We start from the raw sequence: 22,810 nt of genomic DNA on the forward strand, positions 1-22,810 counted from the left end.
GTGACTACTGTTGGCGGTTTATACTGACGACATTGCGAGATGCACGCAGAAGGCTTCTTTATGGGTTTCAGTGTCTCTCACTTCAGTCAGTCAGTCAGTCTTCGACAGTGACATGCAATCTATGGACGGCGACTTGACGCAGAGGGAATAGTTGTGCAGTAACGAGGGTGATTTCTAGCCAAAAATGTTTGCTTCGAAGTACCAAAGTAAATTTAAAAAAAATGAACACTTTGGCTTCTGAATCGTCAGCCTTTGTACATCATCATCAGATCAAAAATAATCAACATTTGTATATTGTCCTCCGGGCCTAGTGGCTAGCCCAGTGGTTGCGCCGTACTCAGCACTGCCCCTGTCCACAAGTTAACCCGTTTCCTCGGGAGCCCAGCTGACCACAGAAATAGAAAGCGGATACTTTGCTTCAACTTGGCCGCTTTTGTCAGACTCAGCGGCCACAAAATCCCGCCGCCCGGCGAGCGCCTGCCGCGTGCGCCACCACGCGTCACTCCACCTGTCCCCGCTCCCCCGTCGACATCCGGCCTACATAGACACGGAGCAACACACCTCGGCTCGACACATCTCCCTCCCAGTCGCAGTCCATCCACTCCCCGTCCGTTCCCCAACCAGCAACAAGCAAGCATCTTCTCTCCTTCCGTCGCGACGATGAGCGGCGGCGGCATCGAATCGTCCTTCTCGGGGAGCTATGGCGTGGGCGCGGCGGGGGTGGCGCCGTTCGTGGCCAAGACGTACGGGATGGTGGACGACCGGGCCACCGACGCCGTCGTCGCCTGGGGGCCCGCCGGCAACAGCTTCGTCGTGGCCGACCCCTTCGCCTTCTCGCAGGCGCTCCTCCCGGCGCACTTCAAGCACGCCAACTTCTCCAGCTTCGTCCGGCAGCTCAACACCTACGGCTTCCGCAAGGTGGACCCGGACCGCTGGGAGTTCGCGCACGCCTCCTTCCTCCGCGGCCAGACGCACCTCCTGCGCCACATCGTCCGGCGCCAGAGCGGCGGCAAGCGCGGCGGCAAGGACGGCAAGGAGGTCGGCGACGAGGAGGAGGATGAGGAGAGCAGCAGCGCGGTGTTGGCGATGGAGGTGGTCCGGCTGAGGGAGGAGCAGAGGGCCACCGAGCAGCGCGTGGCGGAGATGTGGCGCCGGGTGCAGGACGCCGAGCGCCGGCCCAAGCTGATGCTCGCCTTCCTCCTCAAGGTCGTCGGCGACCCCGACGTGCTGCGCCGCCTCGCCGGCAGCTCAGCCTCAGTTAGCGGCCTGGATGAGGGCGCGGAGGAGGTCAAGAGGCCGCGGCTGCTCCTCGACGGGGACGGCGTGGGGGTGGACGGGCTGTTGTACCACCACGGCGGCAACCTGAACATGGAGGAGGCCCTGGTGCCGGAGCCGAGCGTGGACATGTACTACGCCGGAGGCGACGGGTTCGGCGGCGTGCAGGCGGACGGCGGGCCGCCGTACGCTTTCCACATGGACAGCGGCTACTGAGGGCCGTGGGTTCGGCCTTGGGCGGCTGGTGTGCGTGCTTCCGCCGTCGAACACCCGCCCGAATTGCTCTGCTCTGTGTGTATGTAGAGAAAGGAGGCTAGATAGGGGAAGGCTCTGACTTGTGGCTGTACTGTAGAGGAGATGGAATCTCAATCTGTGAGACGTATAGTGTTTTTTCTTTTACTGTGTTTTAGCCCAGCAACTTTTGATCGGGTGAGATGTGTAAAACCTGCGTTGGTGTGAGAAATAGAGAAACTTTGGCATCCAAATGGCTTGGCAGTAATGTCCAATGCTGGAGGCATCACATCTCTGTTTTTAATCGCAGCACCTGGTTGGTTGAATTTGAAGCATACATCCAAAGTTGGAAAGTTGTGTTGAGAGGCAAGGATCTGTTCTGCTCAGGTCTCCTCTCCATTGCTGCTGGATACCCTTTTTTATTTTCTTTTTCTTTTTTTGCTTGCTTGATGAAGATGAAGTCCACATGATCCGTAGGCCGTAGCTGATGGAGTGCTGTTTGGAAGATCAACCTTTTCCTTTCCCCCTTCCCATCCCACTCTGTTTTTTCGAGCAGTAATGGTATCTTGACCAGACAAACTTCTTCTGAATATTTGTAGTGATTTCTTTACATATACTTCCTCCGTAAAAAAAAAATATAAGAGCGTTTACATGTTATATTTCTTTGTGGAGGGAGTACATGTAATGGACCGGGGATGTTTGATCCCCCGATGATCTAAAAAAAACTTAATTTCGGTTGATTGCAAGAAAACCAGTAAAATCATCAGAAAGGAAAAAATTACAAAAAAATCTGAATATTTTCTATGACATACATTTTCTAGGGAAATTGCTAGTCCTTTATTACTTAGTACACGACCTGTTCCGACACGATAACGTCACGAATACACACAAACATGAATAAACAACGGAGAAACATTCAACCAAGAATGCAAATTATTTGCACAACCTTCCCTAGCAAGAATATGAGCAGCTTTATTCGTTGTCCGTTTGAACCAAACCGTCTTGCGCTCATCTACCCCAGCAATCAAGTCTTTGATACTCCCTTTGTAAAGAAATATAAGAGCGTTAGATCCCATTTTCTCTCCAACATCACCGCTCCTGAGCATGTAGAATTATCGGCGTGTTGGCGAAGCGTGCAACTGACAGTTGAAATGGGTGCGGAGAAGGTCATTCTCGAAACGGATAACCAGATAGCAGTCAGGGCGCTAAATTCTGAAGAGCTCAGGTCGCTCTTATAATTCCTTGGGACTCTCTCTCTCTCCACCCGCCCTCCCCTGAACCACCCCTCACCGCCACTGATGGAACACTGATTGGACCTGGATGGAACACATTTCTGAGAACACCTATCGATCAAACATTGGAACTGCGCATATCAAACACTTTGGAATGGTAAACGATAATTGTCGTAAAACTCAGTTCCGCCGTCGGTTCGGACAGAACCCACGGCCGAGACAAAACCAACCGGAGGAGCGCTAGAAATGAAAGATGGGCCAGAGTTCTCACAGGACCATGTCTCTGGCATATACAGTAATAAGATGCCAATCAACCCTGAACCAACAAGGAACCCTTCACAACAATGAATGGCGTGACAAGATTACGACGACTCTTTCTTCTCCTCCGGCTCAGGTTCCTTCTTCGCCTCGGGTTCCTTCTTCTCCTCCGCGGCCTCTTCGAAGGTCTCTCCTGGGACGAGCTCTGGGACATCGTCGTCATCGTCCTGGGCAGCACCGATGCTGGCGCCGCCAGCCTCACCACCAGGCATCTGCTTCTGGAACTGCTCAGCAAGCCTCCGCAGGTTGTCCAAGTTATCCGGGCCTGTAATCATGGAATTTCCTATTGAGACGTGGTATAAAGGCGCTTGGTTGGTTCAGATGTTTTACTGTCTTTTGATTCAAGTATCACCGTATTCACACAATGTGCAAGACATTTCACCAGAACAAAGGCAGTTATGACTAGACTAATGTGAGAATGTAAAGGGGGACATACCCAGTTGGTTGATAATTGTCGGCAGTAAATCTTGCAGCTCTGTAAACAATAAAAGCCAAAGATGAAATTGCAGTCTCGTAAAGTCAAAGAATGTAGTGCTCACCAATCACAAGGTACAGCTGGAATTTAATTGTTCGGTTTGCATCAACTTTTATTGCATATGTAAACCAACTTGAAGAGGAACAAAAATTAAAAATATATAGTAACTAAGCCTGTATATAGTACTTCCTCCGTCCCAAAATAAGTGACTCAACTTTATACTAGCTTTAGTACAAAGTTAGTACAAAGTCGAGTCAATTATTTTGGGACGGAGGGAGTACCTCATGATATCATCATTAGTAAACTGTAACATTACTTTCAAAACATAATGAGACTACTAACTTTGATTTACAAAAGTCATGTACAGACAGTTCAAGTTGATAGCATATGCCATCTACATTATAATATTTATGTACCCATGAAACTTAAAAGTAGATGCACAAATAAAGATCAGATCACTGCCAAAGCAGCATATCTTTATCTATGTTGCTCCAGAGAAAGAAGGCTACTTAATGAAACAATTAAGCCATGAAGATTTTAAAGCAGGACTTACTTTTCGTCTGTGGTGTTCCACTGACTACCCATGTGTTTGCGGCAATTGATGCTTGCACTGCAGGAAATCAAGAAATGCCAATGTTAGAACAGATGTGCAAGTGGATCCTTAATTCTGCAAACGAAATGGTACAACATGTCATTTCACCTTTCGGGTTCTGAAATTGGATGACAACGTCATCCTTGAAAATATTGACCTCTTCAATACCAGGAATGGTGTTCACTCCTACTCTTTTCAAGGTGCTCTGGAGCCTCTTGTCATCGGTTGTCGTGGTCTTGTGCACTGCCTTCTTCTTCCTGTCATCAGTGGAAAACTAAGTACTATAACAAGAGGAGAAATGACTCACAGTTTTGCACTCTTAAGCTCAAATGCATCCACTAAATGTCAATTACTGACAGAACAATTTAGAGATGTGACAGCAGTATGTTTGGATGATGATCTATGCTTAGCTAGCATGCTTCGAATTTGGCATTTCTAAACAGGATATCAGCAATAATGGTTCACAGGGCACAAATTATTCATTCTGAGGAGACATTTTAGGCCTGAGACAAACGACTTACACAGGTAAAATGGATATCTGTAGAACAGATAACATGCTGAAAGCGGGAAACGCTACTGCTCGTATCAAAACCCGAAATCAATGGCAATAGTGATGGACGATAGTACTAAAGTTAACATCTGAGAAAGCACCTGCGCACGCTGCCCTTGCCGCCGGTGCGCACGGCACCGGCCATCTTCTTCAGCTTGTCGACATTCATCTGCACAACACATACAAGCTCTTGCGTTAATAATAAGAAGACAGGGGAAGCAAAAAAGGGATCTCCCAGCATTCTTAGTCAACGACATGGCAGTGTCCAGTCACTGACTAAACAGACCACGTATGCTCTTCAGCTAAGAAGCAGAGCCATGGCGCAGCTGCTAGTTCACAAATCTAGCAGCGGGCGGTTCATCCTACCCTACAGACACCGAATCCACCCAAAAGACAAAAGACAGAGCAGCCAGATCGAATCTCACGAGCGCTCACTCCTCCGGCGCCTGCCTGCCAGTCCGCCGGGCAAATCCAACCTAACCCATGGATGGAACCAAGACGGCAGCCAGCGAATCCACAGGCAGGACAGATCGACGGCGCCGCACCATTCCTCTCCGTCCATCGACCCGCCCGCCCGCGCGCCACGCGATTGAATCAAACTAAAAGCTGCGGCGGCAGAGCATAGCGCCGCCGGAGGGAGGAGGAGACGGGCGCTGGGGTCTCACCTTTGGCAGGCGACGGCGGCGGCGGCGGCGAGGGGAATGGGGGGATTAGTGGGAGAAGATAGGGGTCGGGAGGCCAACCACTGCGAAAGGGGACTTGCTTTCCTCCGCTGTGCTCGGTGTTAGGGTTTTATCAGCCCAGGGGCCGATCCTGGCCGTCCGATCCGGGTTGCACGTGGGGGAGGTGAGGTCCTCTCTCCTCATCACTTCTCATGTGTGCCAGCCAAACTATGGCCTCCCAAAGTTTTGGCTTCCATCCAAAGTCAAGGTAGCACAAAGAACACAAGAAGTAAAAAGTGCATCCAGCTCACTAGACCATCTAACGGCGGCTGCTAGCACTGGGGAGAGCTCTCATCGGAGCCGGGCAAACCTTATTTCACCCCATAGGACCAGCGCACCAGAACAATAACCGCCGCCAATGAAGAGAGGTATATATCAGAAGGATGCAACTTGTAGGCACACAAACACAGACGAACAAAGACCGGATCCGCGTGGATCCACTGAAGACAAACGTCGACCGAATCCCGTGAGAGCTGTCGGAGACAAACCTCCACAAACACTCCGACGATGCTAGAAGCACCATCAGAACGGGGGGCTAGGTGGGGAGATCTTCACAGAGCCGCCGCCGCCTTGACTCTCTAAGCAGGACACACACCCTAACAAAACTAAAAAAATATTAGAAATAGAGTCCTCCTGCCGGCAAAGACCGGGATACACCTTGCCTCCATGACCCTAAGGCCACGGAAGGCGAGGTTGCCAGCGCTGACGGGAGGCACAAGAAACCCTAGCACTTGGGTGCCTTGCATATGAGGGTAAAGAGGTAGGGCTGTCACAAACACACCTCGTGGAGCCAAATAATTGAGCATGTAGTTTGTGTACATTTACTCCTTTATTCATCATCTGGTCATGCCGTAAAAACATATATTATGTAAGAATTCATCTAGAGACAGATAATAATAAGACTTAGGTGGCAAAAAAGGCATAAATGGTCGTGGCTGATGCACTCGCCGGTGACGTAGAATCTTTGAGGCACCTTCCATCAAAAGCTATTTTACCATAGGACGCACTCAACCCAATTGAAGAAAACCAACATGAAAGAAGCATATTGCATAAACAATAACTAAGGGAGAAAGAAAAACAGAGTTATCAAAAGGAAAAAAGAAAAGCAACCAACAAACTTCACTTGTTGTCTTGCCCATTGAAGATGTCACACGCTGTGTTGGGAGAAGGAGACGCTATATAATTCTATAAAAATTCAGATTTGCTAACTCTCAGTCATCCAAGAAATAGTAAAATCTTGATCAACAGTGTAGCCGTCTAATCTGGCAGGGAGATTCGTGCGGATTTTGCCTTTCGGTTTTCCTGGCACGAACCAAACCCGTGACCTTCTGAAAGCATATGTTATGTCTTTATTAACCGAACAATAAATTGCTTTTTCTAATGTGTTAAGATTGCATTTATATATCCACTTTATAGCATTTTGATTTGCATTTACCCTCATTTTTTGCATTAAAAGTTTAAATTGGTGTGCATAGCCAACTAGATAAGAATGAGGGCAAAACCATGTTTATTTACTTTTAAAACCTTTTCCTTACTTTTCAACCTTTTTATTCTATATTTCCCCTTCCTTTACATTTATTTCTTCCATAGTTTTTACTCTACTAAATGCTTTCTTCCTATCATGCGTAGAAAATGCATCATCGATTAAATTCTATTGTTTATTTTTGTAGTAAATTTCTGCTTCTTTTATTTGCTTAAGCATACACATTTTTTTGCAATGCAGTTATTTTTTGTGTATTCATTCATTTTAGCTATTTCTATGTCTAGTTTAGAAAAATGTGCATGAATGTGTTGCGGCTACTTTTAACTATGATGTTTTGTTATTTGGTATTCAATCATTCATTTTATTTATTGATCTATTTTTACCTATATTTTTTCCATATTATAGGTAGTCCATAAATTAAAATTTATAGCACTAAAAAATTTCAATCTCATTTTATTTGGCACCCTATTTTGTCACCGGTAACACATTCTAAAGACCACAATCATATGCACAATTTTGGTGATAGATTAAGATTGCATGCACTTATTTGAAGTTTTTCCATTATTATTTTGTTGTACTGCGCCACCTTTCATATAAAAGAAGACCCCAAAATTTACTTTCTACTAATAAAAATATATTCTTATTACATTCATGTGACTACTTTTGGACCAACTGCGCGTTCCAGAAACCACAATTGCATAAATAATATATGTGCAACTCTGCCGTTAGGAATGCGCAATTGTGATAAGTCACACATCCAAATGATTAAGATTGCACATACTTATTTGATTTGTTTTTATTGATGACGGCTGATTTGATTTGTTTTGTCATGTTTTAAGAAGTCACCAAAATAAACTTTGTAAATTTAAAATATTTTACTTCCGCTTATTTAGTTTCTGTTCTTGAACTAGTTGCATAAGACCACAATCACACCAAAATATTTGAGTGACAATCTATTTTGGAAAACATGAACAATTTTTTAGAACATTTACAAAATTTGAATTTTTCAAACATTTTTTTAAATGAAGATTTTTTAATATGTTGAAGGTTACTTGAAATTTGTGATTTTTTTAAACAGAAAATGAAAAGAAAAAAGAAACAGAAAAGAAAAATAGAAACAGAAAAAAAGCTGAAATTGTTTGAAATTGCGTTTGAAAAAACTGAATCTATTTTGAAATGCAAACGTTTTCCAAAACTGTGAACAATTGTTTGAAAATGCAAAAATATCAAAAGATGAACAATCTTTGATAAATTGGAACACATTTTAAAAAATGAGAACAAAAATTGAAGTTCTGAACAGTTTTTGAAAATTTGAACAACTTTTGAAACGCCTGTTTTTTTAAAGCATGAACAAATGCTGAAATTCTGAACATTTTTTAAAATTGCGGACATTTTTTTAAAGGCAGCAACAAAATTTTGAAGCTGACCTGGCTAATACTCAATCAACAATTCCAAATATAGTGTCCAAAGAGAATTACTCGATCTATTTAGAAGCATAACCCGGTAGCAGCAGCATCCCAGATGTCCAAAAGATATACAAATGTCGAAAAGAAATAATAGTTCGAAGGGAGTTTCACGGTGTGGAAGCAAAAACTTAAGCATGGGTGAGCCTTATCCATGCTTAACCACCTAACTAATGTATCTGTAAACTCAACCTTGTCATCACAAAGAAGAATTAATGTCTGTACAGGGCATGTATGTACACTGGCACACAATTTCTATCGATGGCGAGAAAAGGACAGCGAGTAGCGCTTGGGAAGAGCCATTTCAAAGCGACGCTCATGGCGCCGGGGTGGTGGCAGCATCCTCTCCAGCCTGCTGAATTGTTTCATCCATGCAGAGGAAACAAGGCGAATGTAAGATCGGATGAAAATTACAGCCAGCCATAGATGCGAATCGAGCAGGGCAGGTAAGGCGTGTCGAGTTACCGGTGTGTCGTGGCGATCCTTCAAGACGTCCTCCCATTCTTCATCACCTACCGCGAGTCCTAACATGACAGAGGCCAGGTCCTTTACTCTGCACAGGCCAAATGTATCACTTTCAGTTTCAGAGTATTTGCTAGCTGGAGTTTACATTATTCAATTTTTTGATGATTTACTTGTTCTGCATAGCATCCATGTTCATCTTCACATAGTAAAAGTAGTCTGGACAGTTATTCACCTATGACAGAAGAAGAAAAAGAAGGCAGGTCATTATTAAAGGGGATTAAGCCATGTGGCTAAGCACAGCAGCATCAAGCCTCAACACCTCTTCAAAATAGACAATTCCACATGTATGCTACATCGAACTCTTGCCAAATTTACAATAACCTTATGAAATAGGATAAGCATTAATAAACTACTGCAAATGCAGATGTCCAGGAAAAAGACCCAGCAAATTAGTTTCAGACAAAATCATGGTATAAACACAGGGATGTAAAAAAGCAGACCTCTCCTGTTCTCAAGATTTCTTCTATTTTATCCATAAGCCTGTTATTATCCCGAATAATGTCTTTCACGCTCCTGGAATCTAGAGCCTCTGTGGCATAAAAAAAAGATTAATTAGGCATGCAAGTTTGCTCAAAGGCTGTTAGGACAAAAGAGAAACCGGTCAAAGCAACATTTATGGAGCAACAGAAATTACTAAAGTTTGTACGCCTGAAGAACATGACCAAAAACTTACAAATAAAGAGGATTTACAGTGCAAGAGAAACAAGGTATACAGAAGAAAAATCATGATAACTGAACCTTGAAAATAAGTGATCTGTGGTAAATGAAAGAATAACATGCATGAGAAGATGAGAAAATAAAGAATGTATAGGCCATGGTATGGGAGCCAATCCTACCTTTGGACAGGGGGTGTTTGTTGTTTTTCTTGTTAGCAACCTTGGTTCCCTTTCCCTGTCCAGTGATCAAGAAGGAAAGCTCAAGACATTCCACAACTTAATAACAGAGATTGCAAAACATGTAATTTACAGATTGCAAGTCACAGTTTTTTGCCAGTCTTCCTTCATAAATGATCATGCATAATAGAAAACTATGTTCCAATTTACAGCTCTCCTGGGATATTGGTACTAATTGTTCAAGTTGAGTCAAACAACACTGAACCTGTGAACATCACCATATGTTCGATTGGAGCTCATTTAGAGTACTTTTTTCTTCTTAAAATGTTTCAGACCAATCTGCTAAGTTAAGAGTTCTGTAAACATGACATTCAGAAGCACATGAGTTTTTTTCTTAAAATGTTTCAGACCAATCTGCTAAGCTAGAGTTGTGTAAGCATGACATTCAGAAGCACATGCTGTGCTGCAATTCAATTACAGTACCTTTGTAACATTTGCTACTGCAGATTTTTCTTGCCCCAGATTTTTCTTCTGCCACAATGACAAAGACTTGATCAAGGCATGAGACACAAGAGTTCATTTAACCAGATGAACATTAGGCCTATTAGTATTCTATAAGTCAGAGGAAGTGCCCAAGTACGTACCTTCAAGCCTGACAGCCACCGGATCCGATACGCGACATCAAGCGCGGTCTTCTCCGCGAGCCCGGATGCGATGTTGAGGCACTGGATGACATTGTCTTGGCCGGCAAACCTTGAGAAGGAAGGAAGGAATCCATGGAGGATCCGACGGTAGAATTAGTAAAGTCTTGGTGTCATTCAGAACAGAGGGCTCTGCTCTGCTAATAGAGAAGGATTTAGACAAGAAACGAACGATGGCCCATGGCAAGCGCGAGCGTACGTACGTACCGGGAGAGGCCTCGGAACAGCAGCTGGTCCTCCTCCACGGACCACGCCGTGGACGGCTTGTCGCCGCACCGCGCCGCCACGTGAGCCATCCGGGCCACCTCCGCCGTCTCGCTGTCAGGCTCCTGCTGCGGCGCGTCGAGGGATGCGGCCTGCGAGTAGTCCGGCACCGGCTGATAAGCGCCGCCCACCGGAGAGTCAGTGGCTCTGGCCTGGGCGCATCCCTGACCCGGCGAACCGGAGGACGACTGGCTCGGCACGGCCGCGGTGGGCGCGGGCGGCGAGTCGGCCATGGCCGGTTGGTACACCAGCAGCGATCTAATCGGGTACTCCGGCGGCATGGACAGCGAGTTGACGCCCGCCTCGTCGCTCAAGAACGCGCTCAAGTCGTCGTCGCCGCTCATCCTCGTCAGCGGCTCCTCCAGGCCGCCCGCCGGAGAGTCGTCAGTGGGTCTCGCCTGGGCGCAGCCCAGACCGGGCGAACCAGAGGACGACCGGCTCGGCACGCCCGCGGGGGGCACGGGCGGCGAGTCGGCCATCGCCGTCTGGCACGCCGCGAGCGATCTCGCCAGGAAATCCGGCAGGAACTCCGGCGGCACGCCGCCAGCCTCGTCGCTCAAGAAGGCGCTCAACTCGTCGCCGCTCATCAGCGCCAGCGGGTCCTCCAAGCCGTCCACGAACTGGTCGTTCTCCAGGAACGCGCTGTGGCCAAGCATCGGCGAGCCCTCCCCCGGCGCCAGCGTGCCGTTCCCCGCGCCCGGCACCAACCCGTAGACGAAGTCGTCCACCGGGCCGTGGGCGGCGGCGACGTAGCTAGAGCTAGAGCCCGGCGCGTGCGGAGGAGGAGTCGGAGTCGGGTGGAAGAAGGGCGGCTGAGCTTTGCTCGCGTCCTGGCCGGAGAGGAGCTGCAGCTGCAGGTAGAGCTGGTGGATGTCGGGGCCGAGCGCGCCCATCTTCCCCGGCCGGGCCCGACGATCGCCGCAGCAGCGGAGGGGGAGGGGAGACGAGGGAGGGAGGGAGGGAGGAGAGCGAGAAGTAAGCTAGCTAGCTAGGGTTCCGGGGAGGATGGGGATTGGGGATTGATCTCATCCCGATGTTGGCGACGGGAGGGGAGGGAGGAGAAACCCGGGCGGCGCCGCGACGTAGCGTAGGCAGGCAGTTGAGAAGTTGAGATGAGATGAGAGGCGTCGTGGGGGAAGCGGTTTCTGAAACTGAATGAATGAAACGGAAACGGAAACGGCTAGCCCAGAAGCAAGACTCCGTTGGGTGATGACCCCACCTCACCCTTCAAGTTTTTTTCCACGTCAACTCCTCCTTGAAAACGTGTCTAGACACGGATGTATCTAGACAAATTTAAGACAACTAACTCGGGACGAAGGAATACTAAAATCCTACTCCCTCTGTCCCCAAATGTAATATATATTTGATCAAACATTGCACAGTTTGACTTGACACAAATCTAATACGCGAAGTAAAAATGACCGGAGGGAGTACCATGAATAGTGTCAAAAAAATGTCCTACATTTTAGGACGGAGGAAGTATATGTGTAGACATTACAAACACACACATGCAGATAAAAAAAATTACATTCAAATTCTTGGATGTCGAAGTCTTCTTCCTCCTACATCCGCCGACGGCGGGTCGTGAGCATAGCAAGATGCCACCTATGGGTCTCCGCCTCGGCGGAGCAAACTTTTTCAAACTCAGGAGCTTGTAGAAGCAACAGCCACGAAGTCGTCGATGTAGACCAAGAGACGCCGATGACCACGATCTGCGAAGCAAATCGCCACCCCGGAGAAGATGAACACCGATAAGGGCCACGAAAGTCAGCCGAATACAGACTGGTCCACTGGAATAAACCGACTGCATCTCGGAGGACCCGCCGGAGACACGGACCCGCACGCCTTCCGCTGGATATAAGCACACAAACGGAACGAGCAAAGAGGGGGAAAACATTATTCCTACGCCGGAACAACACCGCTGCATTACCACCCCCCAAACAAAACTTGAAGACTCCATGAAGAAAACCTGAAGAAAAAAAATCATCGAGCTCGATTGATTCTATCATTGTGACAACATTTGCTTATGCCTTGTGTTTTTTATTTCAAGTAAACATGTCCATCTAATCTCGAGAGTCCAATCAAGATAGCATGGATCCCATCAAAACCATTGGTAGTGACAGTGAAAAGGCCAAGGTAAATCGGAAATGTTTTTCTTTTCTTTTTGGATTGAGGTTCCTATCCATGTTCTCACAAGTTCAGTTCAGTTTGAATGAAATAGGGCATGTTATTTACAAGACTAGTGGGAGACACGAGATCTTGGGGCTCAAAAGGTTCTAAATTGTTAAATCAACTAGAGAGTGATCAGCTAGAACATCAGAAATATCTACTCCTACAGTGTGAGCAACAAAAATGAAACTTGATTGACCAAATAACCAAAGGCTTGGGTTAGCTGCAGGCTTGGGGGTCTCAAGATTTTTCACCTTTTTGTTCTCCTGGGCTAGCTCCATCATGGTCTTCCCCTTGCAGTCAAATCTTGTGCTCTGCCCAGTAGCTTGGACAGGGCTCCACTTCTCTTTCAAAGCTGGTGGCATCTGAGGAGCCTCTGGGATAACTCCTTCTGGCTGCTCATCTTGTTGGTCTTCCCCCATAGGTTCTTGTCCAGCATCAACCAGCTCCGTCTCTAAGCAAATTGAAGCACTGATTTTCATCAGGGTGGTCAGCTACAATCATAAGTTAGTTGAGTACATAGCTAGTCAGTATTTGCCAATCTCAAAATAAGGGGCTCAAGTGTCGAATTGATATGCTACGTCACCGCCCATGTGGATAGACACATCGGCTCCTGTCCAGATTCGACATGTTTGAAACTTGGTTGACCAAATAACCAAATGTTGCAACAACTTGAGGTTTATTTAGTATATTATTAATCATGAATACATACATAGACGACAAAAGGAAATCAAATAAACTGGGCATTATTTTCGCTCGTGCGACGTGACCACAAAGATACGCCTATGATCCACACGCTGAAATAGTTTCTTCTTGCTCATAAAAGCTAAGCCTACACTACACTACACTTCTCAGTCTGAACTCCGAAGCCGAGTGCCGCAAAAAATTTCGAAGCATCATCGTGCACGTAGGAAACATGAACTGCAGGTGTTCTATTCCCTATAAGCGATGAACTTTGCAATGTCGTGGATCCCAGCCTCTCTGTAGCAGTCGGCAATCCGATCCACGACTTCGTCCCAGTTGCCGTCGACCGTGGCTAGATCCATCAGAAACGCCGCCTCGTCAAGGACCACCTGCAGTTCGAGAAGCTCATGTGACAGGGTGCAGGGAAGCAACTGGGCATCTATGATGGAATGGTAGACGGTTTGTTGTTACAGACCTGCTCTGGAGCTTTTCCTTTCTTCAGATCGTCTTGTTTGCCCTCTTCGGATACCTTCTCTCTTATGAACTCAATCTGCTCATCCTCCCACCCAGCTAGTTCAGCTGCCTCCTGTCGTAAGGAATGACGAAAAGAAAATAGGTAAAAGGTTGCTCAGCTGAGACATAGAAGCAGAAAGCGAAAAGGAGAAGGTAACATGAGAAACCATACTTCGTATCTACAGCCTAGTGTCCACCATGGTGACTTCAAAGCCACTCGAGCTGATTCTTTGGCTTCAGATGTACGCCCAATTCTGAAGAAAAGAACAAGCAAAATTAGGAACCCTGATTCTTTACATGTACACCACAGTCCACAGGTTTATTCAGGCACTTATATAGATGAAATGTTATCTGATTTACAACATGTATGACAGCGCAGTTGCCAAACATTAGCACGCCATTGCTTTGTTATTTATTCACAACGTTAGTGTTGTCCTGCTAGTCCACAACACTTGGAGAACTTCTTAGATCTCTATTCTTTTACGAAATTTACACCACAATAGATATCTCTCAAATCAGAAATCAGTTGAAAGTACTATTAGCAATCTTATATCAATAGATATTTTTTTACCACAAACGAATTCTAGTCGGTTCAATCCAGCACAACCAAAGGTGCAGCAGAACAGCAAGATGCCATAATAACTGCTTGACTCATATTTTGATAGGGATCACCATTCACCAGCGCACACTGTGCTCATGCAAAGTGTAACTACACAATGAGTGCCTAATAGATAGAACAACAATCACCCACCTAGTAGATATTTCCAGTCAACCTACCTAGTAGATACAACATCTGATGAAATAACATATAATTATGCTATACAGCTCACACATCAGTACCTTTTTTGAACTTCTGAGTTGAACACAAAGGGTCTTCCAAATCCAGGAAATTGATCTCTAGTATAGAATTCTGAAGTAATAAGAGCGGAGACCTGAAGGGCAAATGCAACGTACATTAAATCTCGTCAGATAACATGAATAATGTATCTCCGAAGAAGGAAAGAGTTTTACACTATCTCCTTTTTCCAGGTGGCGTGATGCTTTCCTTTCTAGAATGTCTGGAAAGAGTCCAACCTACAGTAAGATATCAGTAAAGATACTTGTCCTCAAACTCAGTAGTTACAAACTAAGGTGTATCTCTCAACCTTTTTCAACAAATAGACATCAAGGTCTGCTATCTGTGATTCTTTGAAATCACCTCTTCTGTAAATGTTTGTACCAGCTTCCCCTACAGCAGACCACAAATCTTCTCGAACAGCAGACCATAAATCATCACCACTCTCAGCACTGCTATCAGCCTCAACAAGTATTCTATGAATATATTGATTGACCTGATAAATATGAGTAAAAATTTGTAAATGGATTGCATGTGCACATGTAGTAAAATAAAACATTACAAACACTTAGCAATATAGACTTACGTTTTTAGCCAAAAGCCATAGTCCATGGCTACGCACTTCCACTACAGGCATTTCCATCCTGAAAGACAAGCAGATGTAGACAGACCATTTAAATACCAGTTCCAGCTTCCAGAGGTGAAAACAATAAAAATATATAAACAGTATATGGAGGGGCAACTAACCCACTTGGAGCAGTCGGCCATCTCAGCAGGGATGTCAAGTTACCTACATTTTGACTAATACTGTCAGGCCTTTCAACTTATACAATCATAGTGTTCGTAATCACTGTTCAGGTGAATAATTCAGTCCAGAACACATCCAAACCTTGTGGACTTTCCGACAGGGGAACAACAAGTGGAATCAGCCCTCTTTTAGCTCCAGGAGAAACTATCTTCTCACCTGCCAAGTGCCAAATGTAATCTTGACATCAAGGTGAAGAGAGAACAGGAGCTACAATTTTAACACTATGCTTTCTCTAGCCGGTGCTGCTCTAAGTTTCTGACCAGAGACCACCTATGCAAAACCAAAATTAAAACGTTTACTAGATTAAGAAAGACAACGAGATGAGATGACAGTTGTTGATGCTGCTGAAACCCATTGAGTAAGCATGGACAAAAGGTTGGCACTGCTGAAGAATCCATGGAAATGAAAAATCATACTGAGATATGTGAAGTCGTACCTCGTGCATGAAGCACATTCAACAGAGAATTAAGATGCTCCGGGGGGTCGGTCACGGCGATTTCCTTGACAAACGACACATGATCTGAAAATTCCAGCAGGACAAGTGTCAGAAACGTCGGCTAGCAAAAGGAAAAGAAGTAGAGGGGAGTAATTGCATGGATGATGCAAACAGCAGAGCAGCATAGGCAGAAATGTGCTGTGTTAAGCTACAACTTCACTGGGTTCTGCTCAAACGGTCATACTAGAGAGTAACCACATCTCTGAAAAATGCTAGTTGAGGTCCATTCCTATTTCCTAGAAGTAATGATACGAGTTTATAACCACTATGACATTCTGGATCCAGCCGGCTCCCCGAATCTAATGCCATAGCAGGAACCCATCAACCAATAATAATCCACACTAGTACGTCTTGATTAGATATATTTGGATGACAAAATAAGCCTACGAATCCAACCATCTATAAGCAGCGCGTACTACTCGATTCCTCGAATCAACCGGCCGTAATCATGCAGGGGAAGCCAGATAAAACGCCGGGAACGAACTAGGCATGAAGAAGAAGCCTGACCGTACGAAGTGGCGGCGGCGGCGGCGACCGAAGAGGAGGAGGAGGAGGAGGCGCAGCGGGCGGCGACGAGCGACACCCCTCCGAGGGCGCGGCGCGGCGCCTGCAGCACGGACGCGGCCGCGGCCGCCGCGGGCCTCATCTCGCCGTGGCCGGGGGTGGGCGGGCGGCGCTGGGACTGGGAGGGCTGTGGAGTCCACGGCGACACGGGGCGCTGCTGGCCTCACGCTGGCTTCGTTTGGGTTGGGCCAAACAAACAAAGCTGTCCCGATCCGACGAGACGGGGACCAATGGCTCCCACGCACGGCCCAGCAGAGCGCCGAGATATCGATCCAATGGCTGCCGAATTCCGGCCCAGGATTTCCAGATTCCCTCCCTCCCTCACCCACCCACCCAAAAAAAACAAAAACAATCCGCGCGTGAGCGCCAGCCAGGAGAGGCTCCGCGGCTCGCGCGCGCCATCGCCTCCCCGCCACACTCTTCTCCTCCCTCCCTCCTCCTCCCACCCACACCGACCAAGCCAGAGCCTATCCCTCTCCCCCCTCGTCGACGTGCTCCTCCCCGCCGACGACAGCTCAATAGGAACGATCAAGCCAACAACCCAGGTGATTCACCGACGTGGCTTTCTTTCCCTCCGTCGCCATGGATTGCTCGCTAGGCTTCAGCTTCAACCGACCTAGAGCTCGGCATTGTTGCAGGAATCCGGGAGCGTGGGTGCGGCCAGGAGGTGCTTCTTCCGCGTCCTACGCCTATGCTGCGGGATGGAGGAGGCTAGCTCCAGCATGGAAGGGGCCAGCGGCAGCCACCCGGCGCCGGCGTCGGCCTCCGTCTCCCGCGCCAGCTCCGAGGACGCCGACTTCTTCGACACCCACCGCCAGGAGGACGACGACGACGGAGAGGGCGGCCCGGGGGCCTACACGGCCTCCGACATCGCCGAGCGCTTCGTCCGCGTCATCGACGGCAAGGTCCACGTCGACTCCGCCGCGCCCGTCGACCCCGTCCGCGGCGCCGTCTCCAAGTTCGGCGGCATCCTCGACTGGCGAGAGGTCCCCCCCCCCCCCCCTATGTCATCCGCGTCTCCGTCGATGATGACCAGCTGCTCCCTCCGTCGGTCGGTCGGTCGGTCGGTCTGACGATTTGCTCTGGTTCCTTCGTGCAGCGGCGGCAGCAGGCCGAGGAGGAGCTCATCGTGGTGCACGCGGAGGCCGCGGAGTACCAGCGCCGCACGCGGGAGGTGGACGCCGCCCGGGCGGAGGCGCAGCAGGACCTCATGGGCGCCACCGGCGAGATCGACGACCTCTGGCTCACCGTCAAGCGCGCGCAGATCGCCGAGGCGCAGGCGCGCAAGGACTCGGAGCTCGCCAAGCTCCGCCTGCGCAAGCTCGAGAAGAGCGCCCGGGAGCGCGCGGCGGCGAAAGCCGAGCTCGACTCCGTCCGCGGCCGCCACGCCGCCGCGCTCGCCGACCTGCGCGCGGCCAGGGCCGAGATGGACGCGCTCAGGAAGGAGCGGGACGCCGTCGCGGAGGAGGCCAGCGCCGCGGCGGCGAGGGTGCGGGACACTGCTGGCGAGACGGTGCACGCCGCCGAGGCCCTGAGGGAGGCCGCCGCGGAGTTCGAGGTGCTCAGGGCCGAGCTGGAGTCCGCGCGCGCCGCCCACGACGCGGCGGAGGAGAAGAGGATGAGGCTGGCGCTGGCGTGGCGGGAGGACAAGGTGCGGTGGCAGAACCAGCTGGAGGAAGCTGAGATGGAGGTGCGGAGGCTGAGGGATGAGCTGGCCGCGGCCGGCGACCTCGAGTCCCAGGTGGCCGCGGCTTCCGAGCATCTCGCGACCCTCAGAGCCGAGCTGTTCGCGCGCGCGGTCCAAGGGGCCAGCGAGGAGGAGGATAAACAGACGTCGGCAGCGAGCAGCACGCCGGCGATGGTGGGCAAGGCGAAGAAGGAGCTCGAGGAGGCGATGGGGAGCGTCGAGAAGGCCAAGGACGAGACCAAGATCCTGCACATCGCCGCCGCGTCGCTGCGCGCAGACCTGGAGAAGGAGAAGGCGGAGCTCGCCGCGCTACGGCAGAAGCAGAGCACGTCGTCGTCCGCGTCCATCCAGTCGCTGGAGGAGGAGCTGAGCTGGGTGACCTCCGAGCTCGCCGCGGCGCAGGCAAGAGCGAGGGACAGCGAAGAGGGGAAGAAGAAGACGACGCCCGAACAGCTTGACGAGGCACGGCGAGAGGCGGAGCGAGCCAAGGCGAGCGCTCGGGCGACGCAGGAGGAAGTCGCCGCGGCCAGGGAAGACGCGCGCGTGGCCAGGGCCGCGGTCCAGGCCACGGAGGCGCGGCTGGAGGCCGTGCTGCGGGAGGTACTCGCCGCGAAGGCGTCGGCGGAGGCCGCCGCGGCCTCGGCGGACGCGCTGCTGCAGCAGCAGCAGGACGCCACCCAGAGCGCGCAGAGCCAAGTCCCCGAAGACTGCGTGGCGTTGACCACGGAGGAGTACGAGGAGCTGAGCCGGAGGGCGCGGGGGACGGAGGAGGCGGCCGGCGAGCGGGTGGCGGAGGCGCTGAGGCAGGTGAAGGAGGCCAAGGACGCGGAGGCGCGGGGCCAGCAGAAGCTGGCGAAGCTGGGGAGGGACACGGAGCTGAGGAGGCAGACGCTACGGGCGGCGAGGGAGGAGTGCGAGCAGGCGGAGTCGGCGAAGCTGGCGGCGGAGCGGCAGCTGCAGGCGGAGCTGCGGCGGCGCGCGGGCGGCGAGACGGCGTCGCCGCCCCGCACGGGGCTGGCGGAGATCTCGACGTTGGAGGGCGGCGACGCGCGCGGCGGGAACCCGCACATCCTGAGCCCGAGGGCCGGGTACATGCCGAGGGCGGACATGGCGGCGATGGCGGCGGCGGAGGAGGCCGGGCAGAAGAAGCCCTTCTTCCCGCGCATGGTCATGTTCCTGGCCAAGAAGAGAGCGCAGACATGGAACGGCAAGTGAATCGTCTTCTTGCTCGGCGTCGGATCAGCTCCTCGCCGGCTGTGATGGAAGATAATACTGATACATCATCGGACATGTGTAATGTGTATATTGATCAATGAGGGGGATCATGACTCTTTTTGTAAAGTCTAACAAAAGATGATCATGAGATTTTTTTTGGCTCGGTGCTGTGATGATGCAGATGAAGATTGATTTCTGTGATGCACATTTCGGATCCTGTTTCCTTTGCAGTATACTCCATGATACACCATACATGTCATGTGTAGGCGTGGCATTAGAGGTTCAACCATACATGTGCTTTTGTTTAATTCGGTAATATATAAAGTTATTTCGAGAAAATGCCAACAAAGCCCTTATAGCTCAGTGGTAGAGCGTCAGTCTTGTAAACTGAAGGTCCGTGGTTCGATCCTGCGTGAGGGCACTTCTTTTGCTTCTGATTTGTTTTGTTCTTCATCTTCTTCTTTTTTTTTTTACAGGAAGGCCTTTATGGCAAGCTTTATCACTTCAACTCACACTTGCATCATCTGCTAAAGAACTAAAGATGAAACCAGGGAGACGAACCAGGGGGACTCCAACAACATAGACGGTCGATCATCTCGACCCTCGTGAGTTAGCACATTAGCTTCTTTTATTATTATTATGTATTACAATGCTCAATAGAGACCTTCATCAACCCATCCATCAAACTACGACATCCATAGAATTGGTGTTGAGATCATGGAACATCCGGTGTTGACTTTCAGGGCTTCGTCGACAAGAACCGGAAATTCCCACTTATTCCATGAGTTGCTTCTGTTTATTCAAAAATATGTGCATGAAAATCGCCAACATTATGGTGGGCGAGTGTAAGGGCATATTTATCCCTAAGGTGTTTTGGTGATTGATGACAATGCTTTTGCGGACTAATCGTGTGCCTTGAGTTTTTCAGACGTTTCATCGCTAGGCACAAGACGGTTTGGTGCCTGATGTCTACTACACAACCTTCTTTTTGTAGACGTTGTTGGGCCTCCAAGTGCAGAGGTTTGTAGGACAGTAGCAAATTTCCCTCAAGTGAATGACCTAAGGTTTATCAATCCGTGGGAGCCGTAGGATGAAGATGGTCTCTCTCAAACAACCCTACAACCAAATAACAAAGAGTCTCTTGTGTCCCCAACACACCCAATACAATGGTAAATTGTATAGGTGCACTAGTTTGACGAAGAGATGGTGATACAAGTGCAATATGGATGGTATATATAGGTTTTTGTAATCTGAAAAATATAAAAACAGCAAGTTAGCAAGCGATATAAGTGAGCGAAAACGGTATTACAATGCGTTGAAACAAGGCCTAGGGTTCATACTTTCACTAGTGCAAGTTCTCTCAACAATAATAACATAACTGGATCATATAACTATCCCTCAACATGCAACAAAGAGTCACTCCAAAGTCACTAATAGCGAAGAACAAACGAAGAGATTATTGTAGGGTATGAAACCACCTCAAAGTTATTCTTTCGGATCGATCTATTCAAGAGTCCGTAGTAAAATAACACGAAGCTATTCTTTCCCTTCAATCTATCATAGAGTTCGTACTAGAATAAAACCTTAAGACACAAATCAACCAAAACCCTAATGTCACCTCAAGTATCCGTGGGTATGATTATACGATATGCATCACACAATCTCAGATTCATCTATTCAAACCAACATAAAGTACTTCAAAGAGTGCCCCAAAGTTTCTACCGGAGAGTCAAGACGAAAACGTGTGCCAACCCCTATGCATAGGTTCATGGGCGGAACCCACAAGTTGATCACCAAAACATACATCAAGTGGATCACGTGATATCCCATTGTCACCACAGATAAGCACGGCAAGACATACATCAAGTGTTTTCAAATTCTTAAAGACTCAATCCGATAAGATAACTTCAAAGGGAAAACTCAATCCATTACAAGAGAGTAGAGGGGGAGAAACATCATAAGATTCAACTATAATAGCAAAGCTAGCGATACATCAAGATCGTATCACCTCAAGAACACGAGAGAGAGAGAGAGAGAGAGATCAAACACATAGCTACTGGTACATACCCTCAGCCCCGAGGGTGAACTACTCCCTCCTCGTCCAGATTTAAAACAACCTCCTAGCACTGTTCATTTTAGATAGATATATTATGGTATGATATTGACTATGTCCCCTCCATTGATGTGCTTGTCCAGATTTGAGGAATCGTTTGGGTTTTATCTACTTGTCCATGAAGGATGCTTCATGACGAAAATTCCTCATATAATGTTTTTTGAGAGGAAGAATTTAGGGAGTACTATATCTCTGAAGATATGCAAGAGAATTGAATATGAACTCACATAAAAGAATCAAGATTACAAACGTAGAGGCTTCACTAGAAGAGAGGCCCTTGCTGTAGATCACAAGAGCCATGTTTTTTGTAGGTACAAGAACCATATTTCTATTTACGATTATCTCCCAGCAATGAAAGTCGTATGTGACAAACATGAATAAGCTAGGGGAAAAGTCAACTGCTCTCTTCCTTTTTGTTTGAGTGTTAACTTCTGTTTTCAATCTCCGACTTTGTGCAACTATTTTCTATATATGTATAGGTGCTTGCTATGTTAGAGATAAAAAAGGATCTTCGTTACAGCAAGCCACGTGGGGGTTACAGCAAGCCACGTCAACACAGGGCATGGAGAAATGCCAGTATTCTTGAAATCCCTTGTTGCATTTGTTCTTTGTCCTGCTGGCATGTTACTAAAACATCTTTTTCTCAGGTATTGAGTAGGATTTTAGATGCACAACTTGTTGAAAAAAATAAATTCTTAAGTTGACGATAAGGTGATGTTTGGCCTTGGCCTTTTGTTCTAATCATTTGTTGTTATTATAACATATCATTTCATCATTTTTTGGCTTCATTCTTCCCTTCCTACTCGCGACACGTACAAGACTCGGGCAACGGGCAGGTAGAAGACTCAGGCAACGGTTAATGGACAGGCACTATATACACAATGCATCTCTGCTAATATAGCTTACTTTATAAAGCCATCAATGTATGCTATTATCAAGTGATTTGAATATTTTATTTTAAGCTATCATGTAATGGAATATAAGTATCCATTAACTTGTTCTAAATCAGTCTAATATGCATGTTAAATGCGCTCTTCCTTTTTGCGTGATACGAATATTTTC

General features: G+C 48.2%; 5 protein-coding genes and 1 non-coding gene across 10 annotated transcripts; 3 read left to right on the forward strand and 3 right to left on the reverse strand.

Moving 5' to 3' along the window:
• The first annotated feature begins 454 nt into the window (after positions 1-454).
• Positions 455-2,090, forward strand: LOC123099204 (heat stress transcription factor C-2a). The gene has a single exon (XM_044521379.1). It carries the CDS (start codon positions 661-663, stop codon positions 1,489-1,491), a length of 831 nt encoding a protein of 276 aa, XP_044377314.1. The 5' UTR covers positions 455-660; the 3' UTR covers positions 1,492-2,090.
• A 780-nt stretch (positions 2,091-2,870) lies between these two features.
• LOC101290632 (basic transcription factor 3) lies at positions 2,871-5,521 on the reverse strand. Its single transcript, XM_044521380.1, has 6 exons — positions 5,339-5,521; positions 4,775-4,842; positions 4,232-4,380; positions 4,085-4,141; positions 3,493-3,531; positions 2,871-3,321 (listed from the first exon to the last, which is right to left on the reverse strand). Exons 2-6 carry the CDS (start codon positions 4,840-4,842, stop codon positions 3,101-3,103), a joined length of 534 nt encoding a protein of 177 aa, XP_044377315.1. The 5' UTR covers positions 5,339-5,521; the 3' UTR covers positions 2,871-3,100.
• Positions 5,522-8,344: 2,823 nt separating this feature from the next.
• On the reverse strand, positions 8,345-11,815 carry LOC123100753 (uncharacterized). Of its 5 annotated transcripts, none has more exons than XM_044522634.1 (8): positions 10,608-11,815; positions 10,344-10,452; positions 10,183-10,230; positions 9,703-9,757; positions 9,307-9,395; positions 8,977-9,038; positions 8,807-8,894; positions 8,345-8,696 (listed from the first exon to the last, which is right to left on the reverse strand). In XM_044522634.1, exons 1-8 carry the CDS (start codon positions 11,555-11,557, stop codon positions 8,658-8,660), a joined length of 1,440 nt encoding a protein of 479 aa, XP_044378569.1. In that variant the 5' UTR covers positions 11,558-11,815; the 3' UTR covers positions 8,345-8,657. The 5 variants fall into 5 exon arrangements, with proteins under 5 accessions (XP_044378569.1, XP_044378568.1, XP_044378567.1 ...); XM_044522633.1 differs by having other exon boundaries at positions 8,345-8,693; positions 10,183-10,248; XM_044522632.1 differs by having other exon boundaries at positions 10,183-10,248.
• Positions 11,816-13,493: 1,678 nt separating this feature from the next.
• Positions 13,494-16,968, reverse strand: LOC123099207 (protein IN CHLOROPLAST ATPASE BIOGENESIS, chloroplastic). The gene is made up of 11 exons (XM_044521382.1): positions 16,677-16,968; positions 16,110-16,193; positions 15,755-15,829; positions 15,613-15,655; positions 15,452-15,509; positions 15,176-15,361; positions 15,042-15,104; positions 14,871-14,962; positions 14,203-14,284; positions 13,993-14,103; positions 13,494-13,906 (listed from the first exon to the last, which is right to left on the reverse strand). Exons 1-11 carry the CDS (start codon positions 16,813-16,815, stop codon positions 13,766-13,768), a joined length of 1,074 nt encoding a protein of 357 aa, XP_044377317.1. The 5' UTR covers positions 16,816-16,968; the 3' UTR covers positions 13,494-13,765.
• On the forward strand, positions 16,897-19,792 carry LOC123099206 (protein WEAK CHLOROPLAST MOVEMENT UNDER BLUE LIGHT 1). The gene is made up of 3 exons (XM_044521381.1): positions 16,897-17,278; positions 17,372-17,719; positions 17,833-19,792. The coding sequence occupies exons 1-3, from the start codon at positions 16,964-16,966 to the stop codon at positions 19,633-19,635; spliced, it is 2,466 nt and encodes an 821-aa protein (XP_044377316.1). The 5' UTR covers positions 16,897-16,963; the 3' UTR covers positions 19,636-19,792.
• A 192-nt stretch (positions 19,793-19,984) lies between these two features.
• Positions 19,985-20,056, forward strand: TRNAT-UGU (transfer RNA threonine (anticodon UGU)). Its single transcript has one exon. It is a non-coding gene; the product is annotated as a tRNA-Thr (tRNA).
• Positions 20,057-22,810: the final 2,754 nt, after the last annotated feature.

This window comes from Triticum aestivum, chromosome 4D, assembly GCF_018294505.1.
Source record: "Triticum aestivum cultivar Chinese Spring chromosome 4D, IWGSC CS RefSeq v2.1, whole genome shotgun sequence".
Taxonomy (NCBI): Eukaryota; Viridiplantae; Streptophyta; class Magnoliopsida; order Poales; family Poaceae; genus Triticum; species Triticum aestivum.